Source organism: Ochotona curzoniae, unplaced genomic scaffold (assembly GCF_017591425.1).
Source record: "Ochotona curzoniae isolate NIBS_2020 unplaced genomic scaffold, NIBS_Ocur_1.0 scaffold_3208, whole genome shotgun sequence".
NCBI classification, from domain to species: Eukaryota; Metazoa; Chordata; class Mammalia; order Lagomorpha; family Ochotonidae; genus Ochotona; species Ochotona curzoniae.
The window spans coordinates 45,041,588-45,061,867 of NW_024467106.1; the positions used below are offsets into that span (position 1 = coordinate 45,041,588).

Consider the following 20,280-nt stretch of genomic DNA (forward strand, 5'->3'; position numbering starts at 1 on the left):
GAATCTCTGTCAGGCAAAAACCTTGTCAGCGGAAAACCTGTCGTAGGATCAGAGGAGACAAAAACAGGTGTCACGCAGGCAGTCAAAACTGAAGGAAAAAAAAAAAAAGGCCAGGCTAAAGAAAGAGAGGCAGACAATTACATTAATGCCATTGCTTTTATCTTATAGATGTGTGTTATTATCTTGCGGTGCTGAGTGCGCAATTGCCTCAAAGAAAAGTAGACAGGAGACAAGGGGAAACTTGATAGTTATTAACAGAAGAGGCAGTGTGTCAAAGCTGGATGGGGTTCAAAGTTTTGCAAAGGGAGAAAAAAAAAAAGGCAGCCCGCAATGACTGTGTGGTTCTGCTTTTGGCTACATAAACCCAGTAGCGATCTAACATTTTCTACTTGGAAACAGATCATAGAGAGAAAAATTAATGAAAGATTGCATTTGGAGGTTTTAGGGGTGACATTTACCATATAGGCCTGGGACTGAATCACATATCTCTCTCTCTTATAAAATCTTGCCACAATGTGAGACATGGTGAGGCATGAAGACAGGCATTTGTCAGTTTAGCTGTGTTGTTTGGATATGTTTGAAACACCTATTATCAACACACTTTTAATTAAAAAAAGCTATTAAGAAGCCCTTTTACTAAGTGTGAACATCTGTACATGCAAGCTGTAAATTAGAAGATCACATATGTGTGCCTCCGTCAGAGACTAAATGAATTTGGCAAGTGTTTTCTATTACTGGTTTTTAAATACAGTAACATATCTAAAGGAAGCAATGCTGCACTTTATGGTTTGTACTTTTTTTTTTAATTTTGCCTATTGGTATTGATTAGTACAACTTTATCTGGTTACGTTGATCAAATGATTAGCCAGAATTCAAAGCTTAAGCCAATATCTCTTCTTTTTTTCACGTTATTGCAGAAGGCTTCATTTTGAAAATTTAGGGCTAATTAAGGGGGAGAGAGGAAAGGGAAAGAAAGGGAGAAAGCCCTGTATCTACAAGTCAGTAAAACGGAAATAAGAATAAAAACACTTAGGCTTCATTGAACAAGTGTGATGGCAAATGAAAATTCCTTGTGCCAGTGGCTTAAGCCCTGAAGTTGTTGGCCCTGCTGATAACTGGTGCATGTTAACAGCCAGGTAAAAGACTAGGCCAGCGACTTTTACATTTGCCTGTCTGTTAAGGCAGATGTGGACCACATTATACTGGAAAAGCAGGGTATGGTTCCAGTGTTTACCATTTCCTGGCCAAGCATTTAAAATCAGGTTAGTTTAGACTGTTCCAGAGTCCAAACCTTGCCCTCTTAACCTGTTGTGACGAGCAAATTTTTGTGTAGAGTCTTTTATCTTACCAGTTGCCAATCCAGAGCAGTTTGATACTTGATATAAGCATTAAACAAACCCAACAATCCTGAAAAAAAGCACACATTGGTGTCAGAAGTGTGTTTGTTAAGCAGCTTAAGTATGGAGGGAGGGGAAGATTGATTATAGATTTAGAATCAGGTTTCAGTCTGAATTACTTGCCAAGTGAGTAATGTTTATTCCAAAAAATGTATAACCATTTCTTTTTTGTTTTCTCATATGTGTGTATATATGTGTGTGTGTTTGTATATTTTTTAAAGATTTACTTATTTTCTACAAAGTCAGACATACAGAGAGGAGGAGAGACAGAGAGGAAGATCTTCTGTTTGGTGATTCACTCCCCAAATGAGTGCAATGGCCAATGCTATGCCGATCTGAAGCCAGGATCCAGGAACTTTCTCCAGGTCTCCCACATGGGTGCAGGGTCCCAAGGATTTAGGCTGTCCATTACCTGCTTTCCCAGGCCACAAGCAGGGAGCTGGATGGGAAGTGGAGCTAGCTGCCGGGATTAGAACCGGCGTCCATATGGGATCCCAGTGCGTTCAAGGCGAGGACTTTAGCCACTTGGCCACCACACCGGGCCCTCTTTCTTGCTTTCTTATATCACTTTTCTCTCAAGTTTTGAAATACTTTCTCACTGTATCTGATAGTATTTATGGCATAGTCCATCAAATAACAAATATGCACTGTATGTACAGTGTTTTATTTGTTTTTACTGGAAAGGAAAATTTACAGAGAGGAGGAGAGACAGAGAGGAAAATCTTCCATCCACTGATTCACTCCCCAAGTGGCTGCAGCAGCTGGAGCTGAGCTGATCCAATGCCAGGAACCTGAAGCTTCTTCCAGGTCTCCATGCAAGTGCAGAGTCCCAAGGATTGAGGCTGTCCATTACCTGCTCTCCCAGGCCAGAAGCAGGAAGCTGGGTGGGAAGTGGCACTGCCAGGACATGAACCGGCACCTGTGTGGGATGCTGGCTTGTGCAAGGTAAGGACTTTAGCCACTAGGCTACTGCACTGGGCTCTGCACAGTGTTTTTGTAGTGAAACTCTTACCTAAAAAATTAAGCCTTTAAAGGGTGCTTGTCCTCTTACAGAATTGTTTAAACAAGGGACAGGCTGCTACCACATTTTCCTGGTTACTTTTAACGTGGGATGTGTTTTGCAGGCACATACATTCTATTGATTGATGTAGAAATTGAATAAAGCAGGGTTTATGCAGCCTGCGTGGAACTGGGCTGGGCGGCTGGAGATTGGCTAGAATAGCAGCAGTAATAATAATCATTCTGAAACCTGATTTCAGCAAGCACATTCAGTTTCCAAATCGCATCCTGGCTCTCCTGTCAATTGTGCAGATTAAACTTTGTTCCTTTTGCACCTTTGGGTGGAGTTCCTACAAATGAGTGCAGTTGTGTCCCACAGCTGTAGGCCACATAGGAAAGGAGGAGGAGGCCCTCTGGAACCTGCCAGCCAAGAAAGCTAGGCTCTGCCAACCCCACGCTGACACTTGACTTTCATCTGTGCCTCAGTCAGACCTCAACGATTTCCCAATCTGTTTTTGAGGACTATCTTATACACAAGGGCCCAGGGGAGAAGTGCCAATCAGTTTGAAATATGAGCCAGAGAGTCTCCAGCATAGCTTGGATTCTCCCCTCTGCTACTGGTGTTGCATGTGGACATCCATGTATCCTGAAAGCTGTGTGTCAACTGAGGGTGATTAAAACCTGGTGGATATGGGGCTTCCAGGAACTACCTAAGTCCACAACTTCCTTCCCTGCAGTTTAGAATTACAGAGAGTATTTGTATCTTACCCCTTATTCTTGAGCACTAAGGGTTCAGAAAATCAAAGACTGTTCATATGAGCCTTGTAAGGTCTAGCAACATCCTGGAGGCTCAGTGGAGGTTTCTTTTTCTTTTCTTTTCTTTCCTTTTCTTTCCTTTCCTTTCCTTTCCTTTCCTTTCCTTTCCTTTCCTTTCCTTTCCTTTCCTTTCCTTTCCTTTCCTTTCCTTTCCTTTCCTTTCCTTTCCTTTCCTTTCCTTTTCTTTTCTTTTTTTGTTTCAATTTAAGTCACTGACATACTATTTGTGCAACTTAAAAAATAAATCTTAGGTATGTAAGGGCTGATGTTTTCTGTCACTGTGTTTTGGGATCAGCTCTTTCAGCTACAAAGCATTTCTTTTCTCCTTTCTTTAGAAAAATTCTGGAATTATGCCTCCTCTTTCCTTGGTATTAAATATCCTAATTAATTCAACCTTGACAGTTATAGCTAGAAAGTTGTGACTTAAATGGAACGTGAGTTATTTTGCACTTAATTTGCTTCCAATTACACAGTCCTTTTCCCCAAAAGTGGTGAATAAAATGTGCAGATCTAAATATTACTTCAAGTCATAAGGAATTTTTCTCTTAATCACAATCATTGCCCGCTTTCATGATCTCTGATTCACTAAAAAGTTTCTATTATGCCATCGCTGCCATTTATTAATGTTCTCCCTAGATGTGAAGGCTTTTATTAGGATCTGGCTTGCAGTTGACGGGTAGGTTAAGCCTTTGCCTAGAGCCCTGGTGGTCTTGTGTGGTAAGAGAGCTGAATCTTGTAATGGGAAACGATTGATGATATAATGACTCCAAAGGGCCCCTTTATGATGAAATTCTAAATACGCAAAATCCCATTAAACCTGTAGAAGTTCATGGGCTAGCTACATTGAAATGACATATCATTATATTGGGTATAGTGTGCTTATTATAAAGTGTGGTATAATTGGAAGTTATTGGTCATATTAGCCAAAATGAAGAGCCACCTATCCTCATAAATTCAGAGGTTATGGCCTGGACATTTGAGGTAGGAACTGTAACAGCCTACATCTGTTTATAAGTAATCAAAGCTGAGAAATCTGACCCCAGAAATTGCTCTAATAAAAACCTGTCACTAATAACTTCATTTTATACCTGTTAAGGTGATCATGAAAATAATTCCATAAAGACAGTCCCTAAAGATGTATGTTCAGTATGAATCAGTTGGAAATTAAAATAGTATGCTAAGATCCAGAACTCCCTAAGAAGTGACCATTTGATACAAATATAATTTGGAATCCGTGAGGAAATTAAGCTAAGGGACATGAAATTTTCGGAACAATTCACCTTGTGATTTAAGGTCTGCTTGGCTTTCTCTCAAAAGGAAAGAATATGGCTTCCTTAATTTTTTTTTTTTAAGTTGTAAAATTGCTTCAAATTAGCACTTAAAATTTTTAAAATATCCAGGGCAGGACTGGAAATTAGTGAAGTAACAGGTTTTTAAAATCGTTCCTCTTTTCAAACTTAGGCTCTTGCGTGGCTGTTACCTTGATACTGTGGTGTCTGGAGAGATCTGAGAATCCACTGGCCATGCAGGCTTGTAATGAGCATATTCCTGTGGAATCTACCTAAATCACATGAATTTGACTTTTAAAGAAAGTTATGTTTTCAAAAAAAAAGGGGGGGGGGTGTTGTGGAAAGCTAAGAAGTATAAACTGTCACTGAGAGCCAATTTTCTAGGATCAGTGAAAAGCACATTTATACTCTCACATTAAGAGGAAAAAGTATTTGAATATGTTCTTATTTCTGTGACCTTCATGGAAAATACTCCAAGTGAAGTCTGTAGAACAGAGGTTTGCATTTATTTTAACTCATTTGAAGGATTAGAGAGTAATTCTTGTTGTTTGAAATAGAAATTAAGAAGTTAGATTTCATTTGAAAGCTGCAAGTTTATTATTATTATTATGATTATTATTTCTTTTATTGGATAGTGAAAGTCACAGGGAGATAAGGAGAGGCAGAGAGAGAGAGAGAACTTCTATCTGCTGGCTCACTCCTCAAATGACTGCCATGTGCAGAGCTGTGCCAGTGCAAAACCAGTGACCTAGAGCTTCTTCTGGGTCTCCCATGTGGGTGGAAGGGCTCAAGATTGGGCCATCCTCCACTGCTTTCTCAGGCCATTTTGCAGGAAAATGGATCAGGACATGGAGCAGCCAGAACTATAGGTAGTGCCCATATGGGATGGCTGGCGCTGCAGTTGGAGGATTAGCCTAATGTGCTGCTGTGTCAGCTTCTGCAAGTTATTTTATAATCACCTCTCGCTAGTCCCCTGTATGTGTTACACATTACATTTGAAAACTGGATTTTATAGATTACCTTGTTATTTATGATAACAGTACAATTAAAGCTATGCACTGCTTTACAGCTATCACATGTTTGGCATTTTGTTTGTATGAGCACATTTGCATTACATACATTAATGAGCCACATCAGTGCCAGCTGTTGTACTTATGGTCATTCTATTCTCATAAAATGAGTTGTCTTCATTCTCATTTAAGTGCCATTTTCAGGTTTGTGACTTAGCCACCTCTCCTATTGGTCGCAATGTTATGTGTCGGATTGAGATTCTTTTCTGACATTTTAAAGAAGACTTCAGTAACCTAAGTCACACTTTAAGAAGCTTGTATTACATGCTTTTTGTCTTTTTCTACCTAGCATTCCTATTGTGCTGTTAATGACTTGATTTTTTTTTTCAGATGAAATTGCAAATATCAAAAGGTTGATTTTTCTCTTTGTGTTTCCTGCAGGCCTTTTATGGAAGAAATATTATCGTTTTCTCGTAGATGTTATTCTTACCAGTCCTATTATGGGATTGTTCTCTGAATCCCTCGTAAGGTCACTGCTGTAGCTTTGCAGCTATGAGACCATCCCATGCAGTACCTTGATCACAAATCCAGTGATCTGTGTTACTGCTCAAAGTGATGTTCATCCTCTCCATACATTATGAGCTGCTTTGTGCATCCTGACATTAATATTTTTTTGTTTAACAACAGATGTCCATCCTGTTCTTACTTAAAAATCTCTTAGGATAGCCTAAATAATAAAGTGATAGGAAAGGAGACAAATGTCATAGAGTTTAGTCAGGCTTCCTACCCAGCTAGGGGCCCATCGTGTCCTTAAATTGTTGTAGTTCCCCAAGCCTGCTGTTCTCTGGAGAGGCATGAAGAGGAGACACCGTTGAATGCTTGTGTCATAGATGTGGTTGTTGCTTAAAATCAAGCTCCTGTGATGGAATAGGTACTGTAAGTGACCTCAGCAAGATGAGTGACACATGGTGATATATATGTGATTGGCGTGTCTAAGTGCCGTCTTGATTGAGACTGTTTGCTCCTAGATGACAGCTGCGGGATTCAAGGAGCTTCAGTTTAGAACTTGGAATGAGGCTGGATGGAAAGAGGCAAAATGGTTAGTGAAACGAATAAAGGCACATAAGAAACAACACTGAAAATTTAAATTCTGAGAAATACAGACACAAGACAGCTCCCTGCTGGTGTCTACAAGTTTGTCTTCTGCCACATTTTCTTGTTGTAGTTCTAGTCATAAGTGCTTTGTCCTGGAACACTGCCCCGACTCCTCTTCAGAAGGTATTCTCATATTGCATGCACACTTTGTGACCCACGATGTTCCGTTTTTTTCTTAAAAGTTTTCCTTTTTTACAGATCTGTTCAGTTAAGGTCTTTAGTTCTTTATGATTTCTCTAAAATTTAACATAGAGCCTGAAGATGTCCATTTAGTTCCCATTTAGTGCTAGGAATATTTAAAAGTACTTCACTTTGCTTGGAATGGCCAGCTTGTTTCAGAGAGTTATCAACTTGGAAAGCAAATCTATCTGTCCAAGTCCACTGACCCAGATTAGTAATGCTGTTGGGGGTCACGGATGATGGAGTAGGGATGGGCACATTTTGTGAAGGGGCCGTGGCACTTCCGCAAACTTGAATAGATCTGAGATGTATTTTAAACAGGGTCTTGAAAACATTGACTTGGTGATAATTAAAAGTCTCCTGGGCCAGTGAGAACAGAGGGGATAGTGCCATTAATGGAACTGTGGAAATCTAAATACAATATTCAGGAAAACATGCAATGGTGGATGGCTGATTTCATAGGAGAACTAGGAAGGGTTGTTGAATCATTTGGAATGTTACTGTATGATGCTGTTAAGTGATGCAACAAGATGGAGACTTTCATCTCCAGTATAGCTGGAACTGTATAAAATTACATAGTGAAAACAGAGGTGCAAAACTTACAACTTTTTTCAGCGACCCCCTTTGAGAAAATGCGCAGAAAAATAATAGACTTTACAAATTTTAGTGTATTTTTTGAGTTCTGCCTCTTATACTAATAAATCAAATACATCTTTGGTTGAGGGCCAAATGTATAGGATAGGGATGACCTGCAAGATACAGGAGTTGGTGCATTCTAGGAGTGTTATCTCAGGAAGACAGCTGGAGAAGCACTTGTCTACAAACCTAAAGTTCATTTTCCCTCCAGAAATCCCAATTGGAAAAATCCCAGTCATTTTGTAATCCTTCTTTGTCTTTATTTCAAGCATCTAATTTCCTACCTGCTTTGCAACTTGGGCTTGATTCTGTGCTGTTTGCCTTCCTTCTTGAACCAACATGGTGGTCTTCCAGCAAATATCTTGCTTGAATGTAAGAACTTTGAACAACAATAACTGTATTGATATTTTCGTATAACTGTATTGATAGTTTGCTAGTGTCATTGCGGGAAGTAGCTGGAAGATCTAGGATTTCATCCTAGGCCTAGAGCCACTGTCCTTAAGCAGAAGACAGCAGGCTCCTTTTTATGTTATTGGCCAGACAGATACACAGAGAGAAGGAGATACAGAGAGAATAATCCTCTGTCTGCTGGTTCCCCAAGAGGCCGCAGCATCCAGAGCTGAGCTGATTTGAAGCCAGGAGTCTGAGGCTTCTACTGGGTCTCCCATGCAGGTGCAGGGTCCCAAGGTTTGGGCCATCCTCTACCTGCTTTCCCTGGCCACAGACAGGAAGTTGGAAGGGAAGTGGAGTAGACAGAATATGAACCTCCGCCTATATGGGATCTTGGCATGGCGAGGACTTTAGCCTCTAGGCTACAGTGTGGGGCCCAGCAGACTCCTTCTAAACAGTGCAAACATAAATCCTGACTTGTCACTGATATTTCTTAATCTCAACTCTTGTTTCCAATCTTCTTCCCCCAACCAACATTACTGTAAATGCTCACTAAAAATGTGTTATCATTTAATGAATAATATGCAAGTAAAATAAATATTACAGTTTTCCCCAATTATTTAAGCATGGTGTCGAATTTTCTCAGAAATACATCCCAGGGAAATGCCACAATTGTAAATTTTTCCCATCCTAGATGAATAGTACTATCAGACTAGTCTCATTCTCATTTTCCCTGTTTTACAGATGGGACTGCTGAAATACCTGTTCACATGAGCAGTAGGAGGAGCTAGGAGCTCTGACTACACCATGATTCAGTACTTGGAAGTTACAGTTTATACGCCAAATACTACACAGCAGTTAACTGGTTTTGCTATAAGAAAAGAAATAGAAGTTTCTTTTATTAAATATCATTATAGCCATTCACTTTCTCATTTTCTGGAACAAGGCTTTAACAGGATTATCAGATGAAATATTTCTAAATTTTAATTTTAGTCTTTCGAGAACAAAAGAATGACTAAGAAATGAAGTACTCTAGTGGTTGTTACAGATAACTTTGGCCAAGTTTCTAAATGAAATTTTTTTGTGTGTGTTTTGTTTTTGTTTTTATCTTACTGCCACAGATTTACTTACACTAATTGATGAAAGGATCCACTATGTAGCCTAATTTGAAAAGCCAATGCCTGTGTCAAATCTAACATATTTCAACTCGAGGAAATGTATTCATATTCATTTTGAGAAAAATGATGAAAATGGAGCCATCGGATGTATCTTGTGTGCTTTATTACTAAAACAGTTCAGGATAAGATGAGCAAGGAAAGACAATTTATCCAATTTATCTGATAGAAATAGTACTTCTCATTAATTAATACCAACATACTATTTTATGTAACTTATATATGAAATGAGGAGTATGTTATGAGACAATATTGTTTTAAAAATGCAGTTCTATGTGTTCGTCACAATATAGTATTGATCTTTACAAATTAATCAGATAGTGTCTTATGTAAAAATATATCAATTTTGCGAAAGCTCATGTCAAATTGCTTCTGTGTACTTATCAAAGAAGTAGTTACATATCACCAAAAAATAAGTGCTTTGGCATTTGGATTCTATCTCTTCTGTGTTCATTTTTAAAACTAGTTTTTTTTTTTTTACAATTTCCAAAATTTAGAATCTGAAAATAATTAATTATAACTAAAATTAGCATCAGTATTGTTGAGCAGTTCATAACTCCCTCATTAAATGATAAAGCAACCCTTCTCAGTGTATTTGCTAAGTTTTGTCCATCATGGAAGATAGCTCAAAATGAATCCAGGGAATCCTTTTCCACTGAGGTGATACTTCCTAGAGATGAGGGAGCTTTGCAAGGAAAGAAAAAGAAGTGCCTACTTTTGATACGTCAGGAGGTGCAGGGGAGGCCATTTTCGTTAGTGGACACTTTTGCTTTGATCCCACAGGATGTCTTCCAGAGAGTTGTACATTATTAAAATGGGTTTGAGGGCAAGATGCGTATTCATCACGAATGGCCCACTTTACATTGCCTGTAAATTTTGAACATTCCAGCATAGTCCTAAATATCAGGTTGTCGGTGCATCTTCATCATCTCTGTGTGCTCAAGGAGAAGGGAGGCTTTTCCAAACAGCTAAAAATTGCAAATGACTCTGGCATTCAGGAGTTACTAACAATCTAGGCCAGTGCACAATGTATAGTAAGCCAGGTATTTTATAAGCAAGAAAGGGCCCAGTTTTCAGAAAAGAGATCGTAATGGATACCTGCATATTGGATTGCAGGATCTAGCAATTGGATTCCTGACGCATACCTTTTGGAGGGCTTCTATCAGAGCCCAAGGTTAGGCACCTGACAGAAGTCTGCTGCAGTAAAGCATTTCCCAGGGGGAAGGTGTAATTGTTTCTTACTCTGTGCCCCTGACTAAAGACCATCCCAGCGTCCTAACTTGTTCTGTCTAATTTTCAATGTGTTAGGGAGTGATGGCTTTTGGGACAAAATCGAGGTTGACATGACCCTTCTCTTTATGGATATCCCACTTTAGGGACACTTTTTGTGGCTCTGTGACTGAGATTCTTGGAACACTCTCATTAGCCACTGTTATTGTTGGACTTATGTTATTCTCCCAGATTGGTGATTATTATTTCAATTAAATGTTTGCATACCTGTCAGAATTTCTAAAGTTAAAAATCGTTTAAACGCCACAGAATCCTTTTTTATTTTCTATATCCTGATAGCAATAAATAAATTGCTAATATTTACAGGAGTCTTTTGGTTAAAAGCTGTGACAGTTTGTCCATCTGATATTTCTGGACTCACTTCCAGCTATTTTGCCTCTAGGGTAAACATGTCCTTTGGATATTCCATTCCGTTACACACACAGAGTATGCTGCTTGGTCATCAGCATCAGCAGCTTCTGGAAACTTTAGTTAGAGAAACACATTCCTGGACTCCATCCCTGATTTGCTGAAGCAGAAACTCTGGGAAAAGTGGCCCAACTTCTGTGATGTCATGAGCCAACCAGGTGATTCTTATACACATGGCAGAGACCCACTTCTTTGATTCATGGGCTTACCTCACTGTCCTTTCTTGTTACTGACTTGCTAGTTTTCATGCAAAACTATGCCTTCCTGGCAGAGTTGGAAGTTGTTCCCTCTGCTGAATCCCAGAGGACTTCAGAGAATCTTTTTTGTAACATTTATATCACCTGCATCTGTCAGCTGTTGAAGGTGGAGGACTCAACAAAAATTATTTATGCATCTGCATATAATACCTCCTATCTCAGTGATAATGCAGATTGGTGAATAAATAAATGTATGCATGGACAAAGAGAAGAGTATTTTAGGAAGACTGACGATCAATAAGATCATATCTGTGGCTAGATCATGGAGAATAACAAAAGAAAAAAATCTATGGGATTTCACAGTAAGACAGGTGTTGATGACCTTTGAAGTGCTTGCAGCAGCAAAGTGATGGGCAAGAAGCCCAGACTGCTAGGGGGTCGGGACTTGTGATGTGATTAGGACTTGCAAGTGCCTGTTGACTGCTTCTCTGAACATGTGATAAAACAGAATTTTCTTGGTTGAATTTCCTGAGTGAGCTCCAGCCAGTTACCTACCTTCATTGAACCTGTGATTTTGGAATAAGCAAAAGTAACGTGTGTGTGTGTGTGTGTGTGTGTGTGTGTGTGTGTGTGTGTGTGTGTCTGCATTCGTTTTAATGAAAATATTAAGTAAGATCATTGTGAGCCACTAGGATGTTTTCTGACATTTGGTTGGTACTTAAATGATCATATCCCCCCACCATAAATTTTCTAGGCATCCATCAACTTTGTAAATTTATGTCAGGCATGTAGTTGTCTAGGAGACCCGTTATTGTAGCCTGCAGAAATTGTGAATTGCATTTGGCTGGGAATATACTTACCTTGAGTTGAGCCATTGACCATTATTTTGGAATTATGTGCAATCCAGATGGAGAAACACCCCCCCAAAAAAGTAGTCATATTAGTCAGGGCTCTTTGAGTTTTAAGTTACTGAATGCTACACCAAGGCAACAGAGACAGAGATGAAGGCAGGGAGACATAGCAGGGGAAGTTGGTTGATTTTTTTTTGGCTCAAGTGACTGAAAATTCCAGAAATAATGCCAACGTCAGCATTGCCAGATCTTATGAATCAAGCAGTATTATCAGTAGTTGGTCTTTTTCAGATTGTCTTGCCTCCTCACTCAGCATGCATTCTCAAGCATACTTTCACATCATAAATTTAGAAGGAAGAGAAAAGTAGTTTTAACTAAAATCCTAAATTCAATTTCACTGCCTGACCTAGGTCATTTGCCTGTTGTCAAATTAGTTGGTATGGTTGGGGGCTGAGATATTTGCTGGTTTTTCAGGGATGGCAATGGATCTGCAGTTCCATGAAATATTGGAATTGAGCATAAGAGAGGAGCAGTTTCTCCAAGGGGAATTGAGTTTCTGTTCCCAGGGTTGGGGGCACAGAGCAGACAAGATAGTTGATTTTTGGAGTCCAGTCCACTGAATGAAATTCAAACACGCTGAAGATAAAAAGATAAGTAACAAATGATTACAAATTCTGTAAGCCATGCTCATTCCAGCTTCATTAGGAACTGCTTCACTTTTATTATGTTTCCAATTTCTGGTTAAAATTTCATTTCAAAGTGGGGTCTTGTTAGTACATACAGTTGATACACTAGTAAGCAGACAGGCACGTGCAGGATTAAAGCAGATAACACCTTGGAGTAGGCATTTGCTGCAGAGATTAAAATGCCGCTAAGGAAGGACACCTGGGTCTTATATCGGAGTACCTAGGTTCAGGTCCCAACTTGGCTTAGGATCCCAGCCTCTTGCTAATGCACATCGTGAAAGACAATGGTGATGGCCTACATGGTTGGGTCCTTGTTACCCACATGTGAGACTCAGATGGAATTCCCAGCTTCTGGCCTTGGTCTGCTCCAGCCCTGGCTGCTCTTGCAGGCATTTGGAGAGTCAATCTGTGGTGGAGTATTCTCTCTGGCTCTCTTTCAAGTTAAAATATGTAAATTGTTCATTAGATTTCTCAGTACGTAACATCGTTTCCCCTCCATCCTGATGAACAAGACCTTGCCCTGTGTTTCCCTCATGTCCGTTGGCTTGATATATATCTCTACTCCTACAGCATCTCGACCTGAATCCTCCACAAATGTAAGAAGATCATGCAGATAGACCAAAGTTCCATCTTTAGTTTATAGATAATCATGACTCTTAAAATAATCATTACCTGGCTTTTGTTCTACCAAGAATACTTACTCCCAACTCATCACAACTTAGTGACTCAGTATGATCTGGCAAAAATGATTTATGATCAGTTTGATTTCAAGCGTGAGGAAATTTGTTTGATCATAATCTCTGATGATATATTCATGCTGAAATTTGCAGTTGACATCTACAAATTGTGCAGCCTTTTTATTTGTCAAGTCTTTATCTCCTTAGTAACCACTGCCTAAACCAAGCTCCTAGGGCTTTCTTCATTGCCTGCTCTTGAGTTTCTTTAACTATCTGTCTTCCTTTTTTATCCTTCATAGCAGGACCAAAGCTAGGCAGATATGTGTGTCTGTAAGTAAAGTTTTATTGGAGCACAGACATGCCAGCTACTTTACATCTTATCTGTCTGTGGCTGCCTTGCTGCTCTGGTAGCAAAGGTGAGTGATTGTGAAAGTGGCCCAAAACCCTGAATATTTTCTTTCTGGCTCTATGGAATAAATAAGTCATGGATCCTTGGTATACATATGTGTGATTTATCACACTAGTGCTACTTATTGACATGTATCATATTTATGATGACAGATCTGGAGATGATGTCCTTTAAATGTTCTCACAATCCAGCGTTCTAAAAGTACGTATAGGGAGATACTGTCTTACCTGTTCCATCTCTGTTCTTGGATTCCTCTGAAAACATTCTTTCCTCACTATTACCTCAGTAGTATAGTATAGTATAATATAGTATAGTATAGTATAATATAGTATTATCATTTATACCACTTCCCTTTTTTTCCTTTTTTTCATGAGTTGGAGTTGGTAGAGTTACAATTTTCCATCCTTCACTTGAACACATTTGTACACACACTACGGATACCTACCACAGGCATGTAGAGTAATGAATGCGTGCCTGATCAGGAGCTGGTGTTCTGCCCTTGCTATTGTGTTTTCTCAGTTTCATCCTCACTGTGATCATAGCAGCGTGTTCTGTGCAGAAGTGTTTGAGATATTCCAGGTGGGCTGGTGAGGAGGAAGAGCTGGTCCCACCCCAGTCACTTGTTTCTGCACACAGGTGAGCTGCCCGTCAGAAGGCTGAGTGGTTAAGCTGTGCTTGAAGAAGAACAAGGCTAGTACTGCTTCCCTGCCTTTTTGCAGGTCTAAATGCCCTGTGGAGTGAGGGAAGACTTCAGTCCCTAGGCTTTGAATCCCTTATCTTTCCCAAACGTTAAATTAATTTTTAAGGCTATTTATTCAAAGTTGACTTAAGCACTAGAATAGGAAAGATCAGACAAATCAGCTGCAAGAAATGAAGTATGAGGAAACCCGAACTCTTTGACAAAGTATTCCTGGGAGTAAATGTGTTGAATGAAGCCAGCGGGTAAATGATAAGGGCCTTTACACTGTGGATGTGAGAAAGCAATTTATCAAGAGTACATGAACTCTCCAGTGACCACAAGTCAGGAGGAAACGAGCGTGGAGGGGGAATCCTGAAAAATGCATTTGAAATATGAAAAAAATCTGTGTGCATGCACTTTTAAGTAGCTCCATTATTATGCAGGGAAAGCTGGAAATATTAAAATAGCAGCTGCCCTGAGTGCACATGTGCCACAGCGCTCTGCTATGGGATGAGGTGTTAGGGAAAGCTATTGGAAAGGGCCATTTGGAATTCTGTAGACACCTCAGATGTAGATATGATTTGAGTCTGACTGTGGTCTGATACCCACTTACCTGCCTCATGATGAGGTCGCATGACTTTCAGGTTTGCTTGTTTATCTTTTTTAGTCTCTGAAAAGGCAAACCTGTATAATTTTGGCAGTTTGCCGTAATGCCTTTTGTGTTCTTTTAGGGAGTTTGGAGTGCTGCTTATCCATTAGCTCATTTTTCCTTGCAGCATTTCTTTGAACTCAGGTAACGCAGTGTTATCTTAGTTGTTCTCTTTAAAGAAACTGAGACAAAATGCAATTATGTAGTAGAAAGTTGTGTATAAATGTACACTAGAATCTGTGACCTTGTCTTGACTTCTAGTTGCAGGAAAGAAATGGTAATACTTAGATTTGTGGAGAAAGAGAGTCCCATTTTTGAAATACTAATACCATTTAAAGTATTTACTCCTGCTTATCTGTCTCTCACATAGTTGCTTACAAATATACAGAAATTCTCAAATTTTTATCTTAGTTATTTGTTGCTCTTTTACCTGATATCTTTCTCAGACCTGTTAACAAAGTGATTCAATGTGACTAATTTTCCCCAACCAACTTTCAGAAGACAGACAAATGAATTCAAAAACTATTTTAACAGGTGAATAGCAAGAATGTAATTGGAGAACCAAATTTGCAGTTAATCTCCCTTAGTTGATTGCAGATTAAATTACTAGCTCTCCATACAACTGTCAGCTTTCCTTCTCTAAATTAGGCCTCTGACAGCCTGAAGAATACAGCCTTCTTCCTCTTTAAACCATTCGGGTGTTATAAGGGTTAAATCTAAATGTGTGGGGGGAAGACAAGTTGTGTTGGTTCAGCATCATATGAATTAGAAATTGCAGCGTGGTTTTCATTTATTTTGCCTTGTTTTGTTTTTATGGGAGTAGGTGGGGGATAGTGTGGTAACTGTAGTCATAGTTCAGTTAGCAGTTGATTTAGTCAGGTTTTGAAAGCCACAGTCATTTGGAAACATCCTCTGAGTCTCTCTTTCTGAAGACTGAATGTGTTTTCTATTTGCTGTCTGGTGCAATTTATACAGACCAAATCAAAAGAACGAAAGCAAGCAAGTAGGTGAAACTGGCAGGACAGTGGAAGAGAACTACTGACACTGCCAAGATCGGGCTTAAACAGCTGTGATTATGATCCATGGGTAGAAGGCAAGCTGGATAGCTTCCAGGGGTGTTTCTAATCTCTCTGTCTCTGTCTCTCCCTTTATCGCCTTATCCGCTTCTCCCAATCCTGGACCTCTCGGTGGGACCACTACAGCCTTGGATAAGCTCAGCACGCAGCACCTGTACCACCCCACCCAAGTGGAGATTGTACAGTCGAACGTGGTGTTTGATATCAGCAGCTTGATGCTCTATGGGACACAAGCAGTGCCTGTGCGACTAAAGATCCTTCTGGACCGGCTCTTCAGCGTGCTGAAGCAGGAGGAGGTGCTACACATTCTGCACGGCCTAGGCTGGACTCTGCGGGACTACGTCAGGGGATACATCCTTCAGGTAGGGGGAGCACTTGAACGTCGGTGTTTGGGGTAGGTGAGAAGCCAGAAGGATTGGAGGAGAACCTTCGGTACCTCTGGTCCCATGTTGCATCTTGCAGACCAAGGTCTGCTCAGCCTCCTCTGGTTGCAGCAACCATTTGAGCAGCTTGCCAGACAACCAGGAAGAAGGCAAGAGCTCCATGCAAGCCGCCACTGGGCTGTGGTAGTTTGTGTTAGTAGGACCTTCCTATAGTGTTCCTTCATATATTGTTTTTAAATTCAGATCTCTTTGCAGTGTGAGCTGTGTGGCTTCTCCAAAAGAAAAGTGGAGGGGATCGGGTTCTGAAGTGAGTGCTGTGTGTGTGAATAGCTGAGATGACACTTCATCTAGGTCTACAGGGCTTTAGCTCATGTTCATTTTGTAGGCATAGTGCTCTCCTTGGTTGGCTGTGTTTCCTCACATTATTGTTTTCTTCATCCAAATCAGTGAAAGAATTGTGATCTTTATAAATCCCATGCTTTTATAACCATGCTGAAGCTTTCAGTTATTGCCTGAAAGATACAGACAGGATGATATATTTGATATTCACGGCACCAAGTCTTCCAGCCTTGAACTCCCTTGTTTGTGTCCACAGCACTTCCAGTCATGGAAAGGTCTGAAGATTTTTCTGGAATACCCTTAGGCCCCTTGACTTCTCACAGTCATTATTTCATTATTATTGTTTTGTAGTAGGTCACAAGTCACTTTGCCCCTGAAATGTTTTTCTGACCATCTGTGTTCACTGAAGTGGGTATTTATTGAGAACAACATTTTTGGAGACATCGAGACCCAAAAGGACTATACTTGATAATGAAGAGAACCACCTCCAGTTGAAGAAGAACTTAATTTGAAAAGAGAGCCTCTGCATTTGTTTTTTGAAATTTCCTATAGGGGTGATACTATGAGAATTAAGTCACACACACACACACACTGTTTTGGGTTGTCCCAATCTTGCATGGTGCTACAGATCATTCCCAGTGATTATTCCTGGAGCTACCCTGTGCAAGGACTTGGGTGCACAGTATGGTATGTGAAGAATAGGGAATCTCAAGTTGGTCCCATGCTTTCACTTTGACTAGTGACACATCTGACTATTGGCTAGGACAGTAGAGCAATGAAAGGAAGGTTATGTAGAAGTAGGGGGAAAAAAAATAAGGGAGTTAAACAGCCTGCTCCCAGAGTAGAATTCTTTGTTAAGTGGAAATCTAAATGTGGAAGAAAACTTGACCCTCAGAAAAAGAGATAATGGTGATAATGATAGTAATTGTTATATGTGACATTTTTAGTCTTCAGAGCACATTCACAAACTTCATCTCACTTGCCTCAGAATGGGGACATTTCAGACTAAGTGGAAAGAGAAGTCCTGGGTGATCATGGGATGTGAGGGGTGCAAGCTCCAGCTGGAAGCTACATGCAAAGTGAAGCACAGGACCAGTTTCACAAGGCTGCAGATACTGTAACCTGGAGATGCATCCAGTGCCACATCCTTTCGCAGTGGTTACTGCAACATAATTAATGATGTCTACTTTAAATGTTATGTTATAAATTCTACCCTTTTGCAGATGTTTAAATGAAATTATCATCATGGCTAGCAGACAGTCTTTTCTTCATGCCAAATCCATGTGTAGTGTGGCCCTATCTGGTGCCTAGGGCTGCCTGTTCCTGTCATCACTGCTACATTTCATGTGTATTTCTTTCCAGAGAGATCTGGAGGCTATGCAGTGTGTATTTCTGCTCAAACAAGTAGATCAACATGGCCAAACTTACTTGCCATCTTAACAATGGGACTCACTGCAGCATTTTCATGGCAATATATATGGAATCTCCTGGTTGTTCTAGATTGGTGGCATGGCTCTGCCTAGAGCAGTACCTGTTTCCCTCCATATTTCAGCATATCTATGACAAGGCTAGAAAATATGCTCCTTTAAAAATGCACTTCGTATTTCTTTGCTGTATGAGAAGTCCAAAATTTGACAGAATCATAACAGAAAGTAAGAGTGAGAGGAAAATTGGACAAAAATGGTAAATTAAAATTTATAGTCTTTTGATTTGGGCATGAGCTATTACATATAAAGAACATTATCATTTATTGTAATACTTAAATTATAATTGATTTCCTACAATGATGTCGGTTTCAGTAGTCTCACGTTTAATATAGTATTTCTCCATTCAGAATCCAGAATCCAGAATTGACATTTTCAGACAATTGTGAATGATTTTTACAGTAGAGAAACTCTGGGTTAGGTTCCATCTTGTTTATTGATAAAATTGATGTAAAATAGATTTTATTTAGCTGATACCTTTGTCATTTAGCTGTTATAATCAACCTTTTTCTTATTTGAAAATAGTTCTTGGCTTCAAAAATAGACAAGCTGCAGAACACAAAACTGTTATTATTTATGTAGTGAAAAAATGTGCATTTTATAGTAAAAAAAAAAAACAAGAGTCACACTATAACAGTAAACCATTTTCTTCTATAGCAATTTTATTTTATTCTCCAATATTTAAAATTCTTTGTAGCAATGGCAAGCTATACACAGATAGCTTTGAATATAATTACATATAGTATTTTTGCACAAGCAAACTATGAAATGTGCATCCGAAGGCTGTGGAACCTTCTGATGCACTATTAGTGTACAAGTCATTTTATCTGTCTAAAACTCAATTGTCTTGTAGCCCTCAAGGCATCAATTTTAACATTATTGCTCTCAACAACAGTATATTGAATATTATGTCAGTTAAAGGAGAATAATTATCAAGGCAAGTTAGGGTGGCTGTTAGTCTTACCACATATTGACTTGGTTAGCAGTTGGCTATAGATTGTGTTACTGGGCAAATGAAGATGTACGGTAAGTTGAACTGGTCAAGCCAGGATATTAATTTAGCTCTCTCTGGGCCTCAAACTACATCCCTTATGTATACATATACAGCTACTCTTGTCTTCTGAATTTGTTTTGAACAATAGTAGGTGTGATCTTATTCTGAATTTTTAGCCTGGAGGTGGAAAGGAAAACAGAATAACTAAGCCTATCACTTCAAAGTGTGAATGAAAAAGTTCTTAAGTGGAAATGGAGACAGTAATACCAAAGATCCATGTAAAAGACTTAAAAAAAAAAAACTGTTCGGATCCTCTGTTTTTTTTTTGGCAAAAATTGCTTTTTAGTTACAGGATTATCAGTATAATTCTTGAGCTCCCCAGTTTGGTGTAAAATGTATTGCATAACTTTTACAACAGTTGTTTAACAATCCACATAATATCTTAAGGGTAAATGTACAATATTACATGTGCTTATTATAGTATTCAGGGAAAAAAATAAGATGTTACATTTTAAACATCTTCAAAAAAACACTGACAAATAGGGAAATATACAATTAAATGATAAAATCTGCATGTAAGTGAGCATATGATGTTTGTTCTAATACTAAAGAATAATTCTTCCTTTAGGTCACTGTCTCAATGTACAGTCATTGGAAATGAATAGAAGCAGTCTCCTACCTTTTTGTTTTCCCCCCTGTCTTTGTTTTGGGCAATAAGAATATAGTTGATTTTCATTGTCAAATGCAGTCATTTTAAAAGCAAAATTTCCATCAGTCTCTTCTGTTATGTTACTGAGTTGCCAAGGCCCAAATGCTAGCCTGTTTTGCAAGTGGGTCCTGCCAGAATATAGAGAAGCAGCTAGACACGCTGAGTAATTAGCTCAGGTGTCAGCAGCCTTGTGGCAAAGAGGCATGGAGATGCACACATGTCAACTTAACTTGCATTACTAGAACAGTCAATACTATGGAAGAGCATAGCTCAGCATTTCTCAGTTGCTGATGTTGGCATTAGTCTTTGGGACCCAACTTCAGATATGGGAGTAAGTATCCAGGGAACCTTTCCCTCCTGCCTTTGTGCTACACATTAGCATAGTAGAGGCACTGGGAAATT

At 39.4% G+C, this 20,280-nt stretch overlaps 1 protein-coding gene across 2 annotated transcripts in view; it reads left to right on the plus strand.

Annotated features, from left to right (window-relative positions):
* Positions 1-20,280, plus strand: part of BNC2 (basonuclin 2) — a 423,821-nt gene that overhangs the window by 288,745 nt on the left and 114,796 nt on the right. For both annotated transcript variants that reach the window (XM_040962743.1, XM_040962742.1), the window contains one exon: positions 16,096-16,331. In XM_040962743.1, the coding sequence (XP_040818677.1) occupies positions 16,096-16,331 (236 nt within the window). The remainder of the gene's footprint in view (positions 1-16,095; positions 16,332-20,280) is intronic.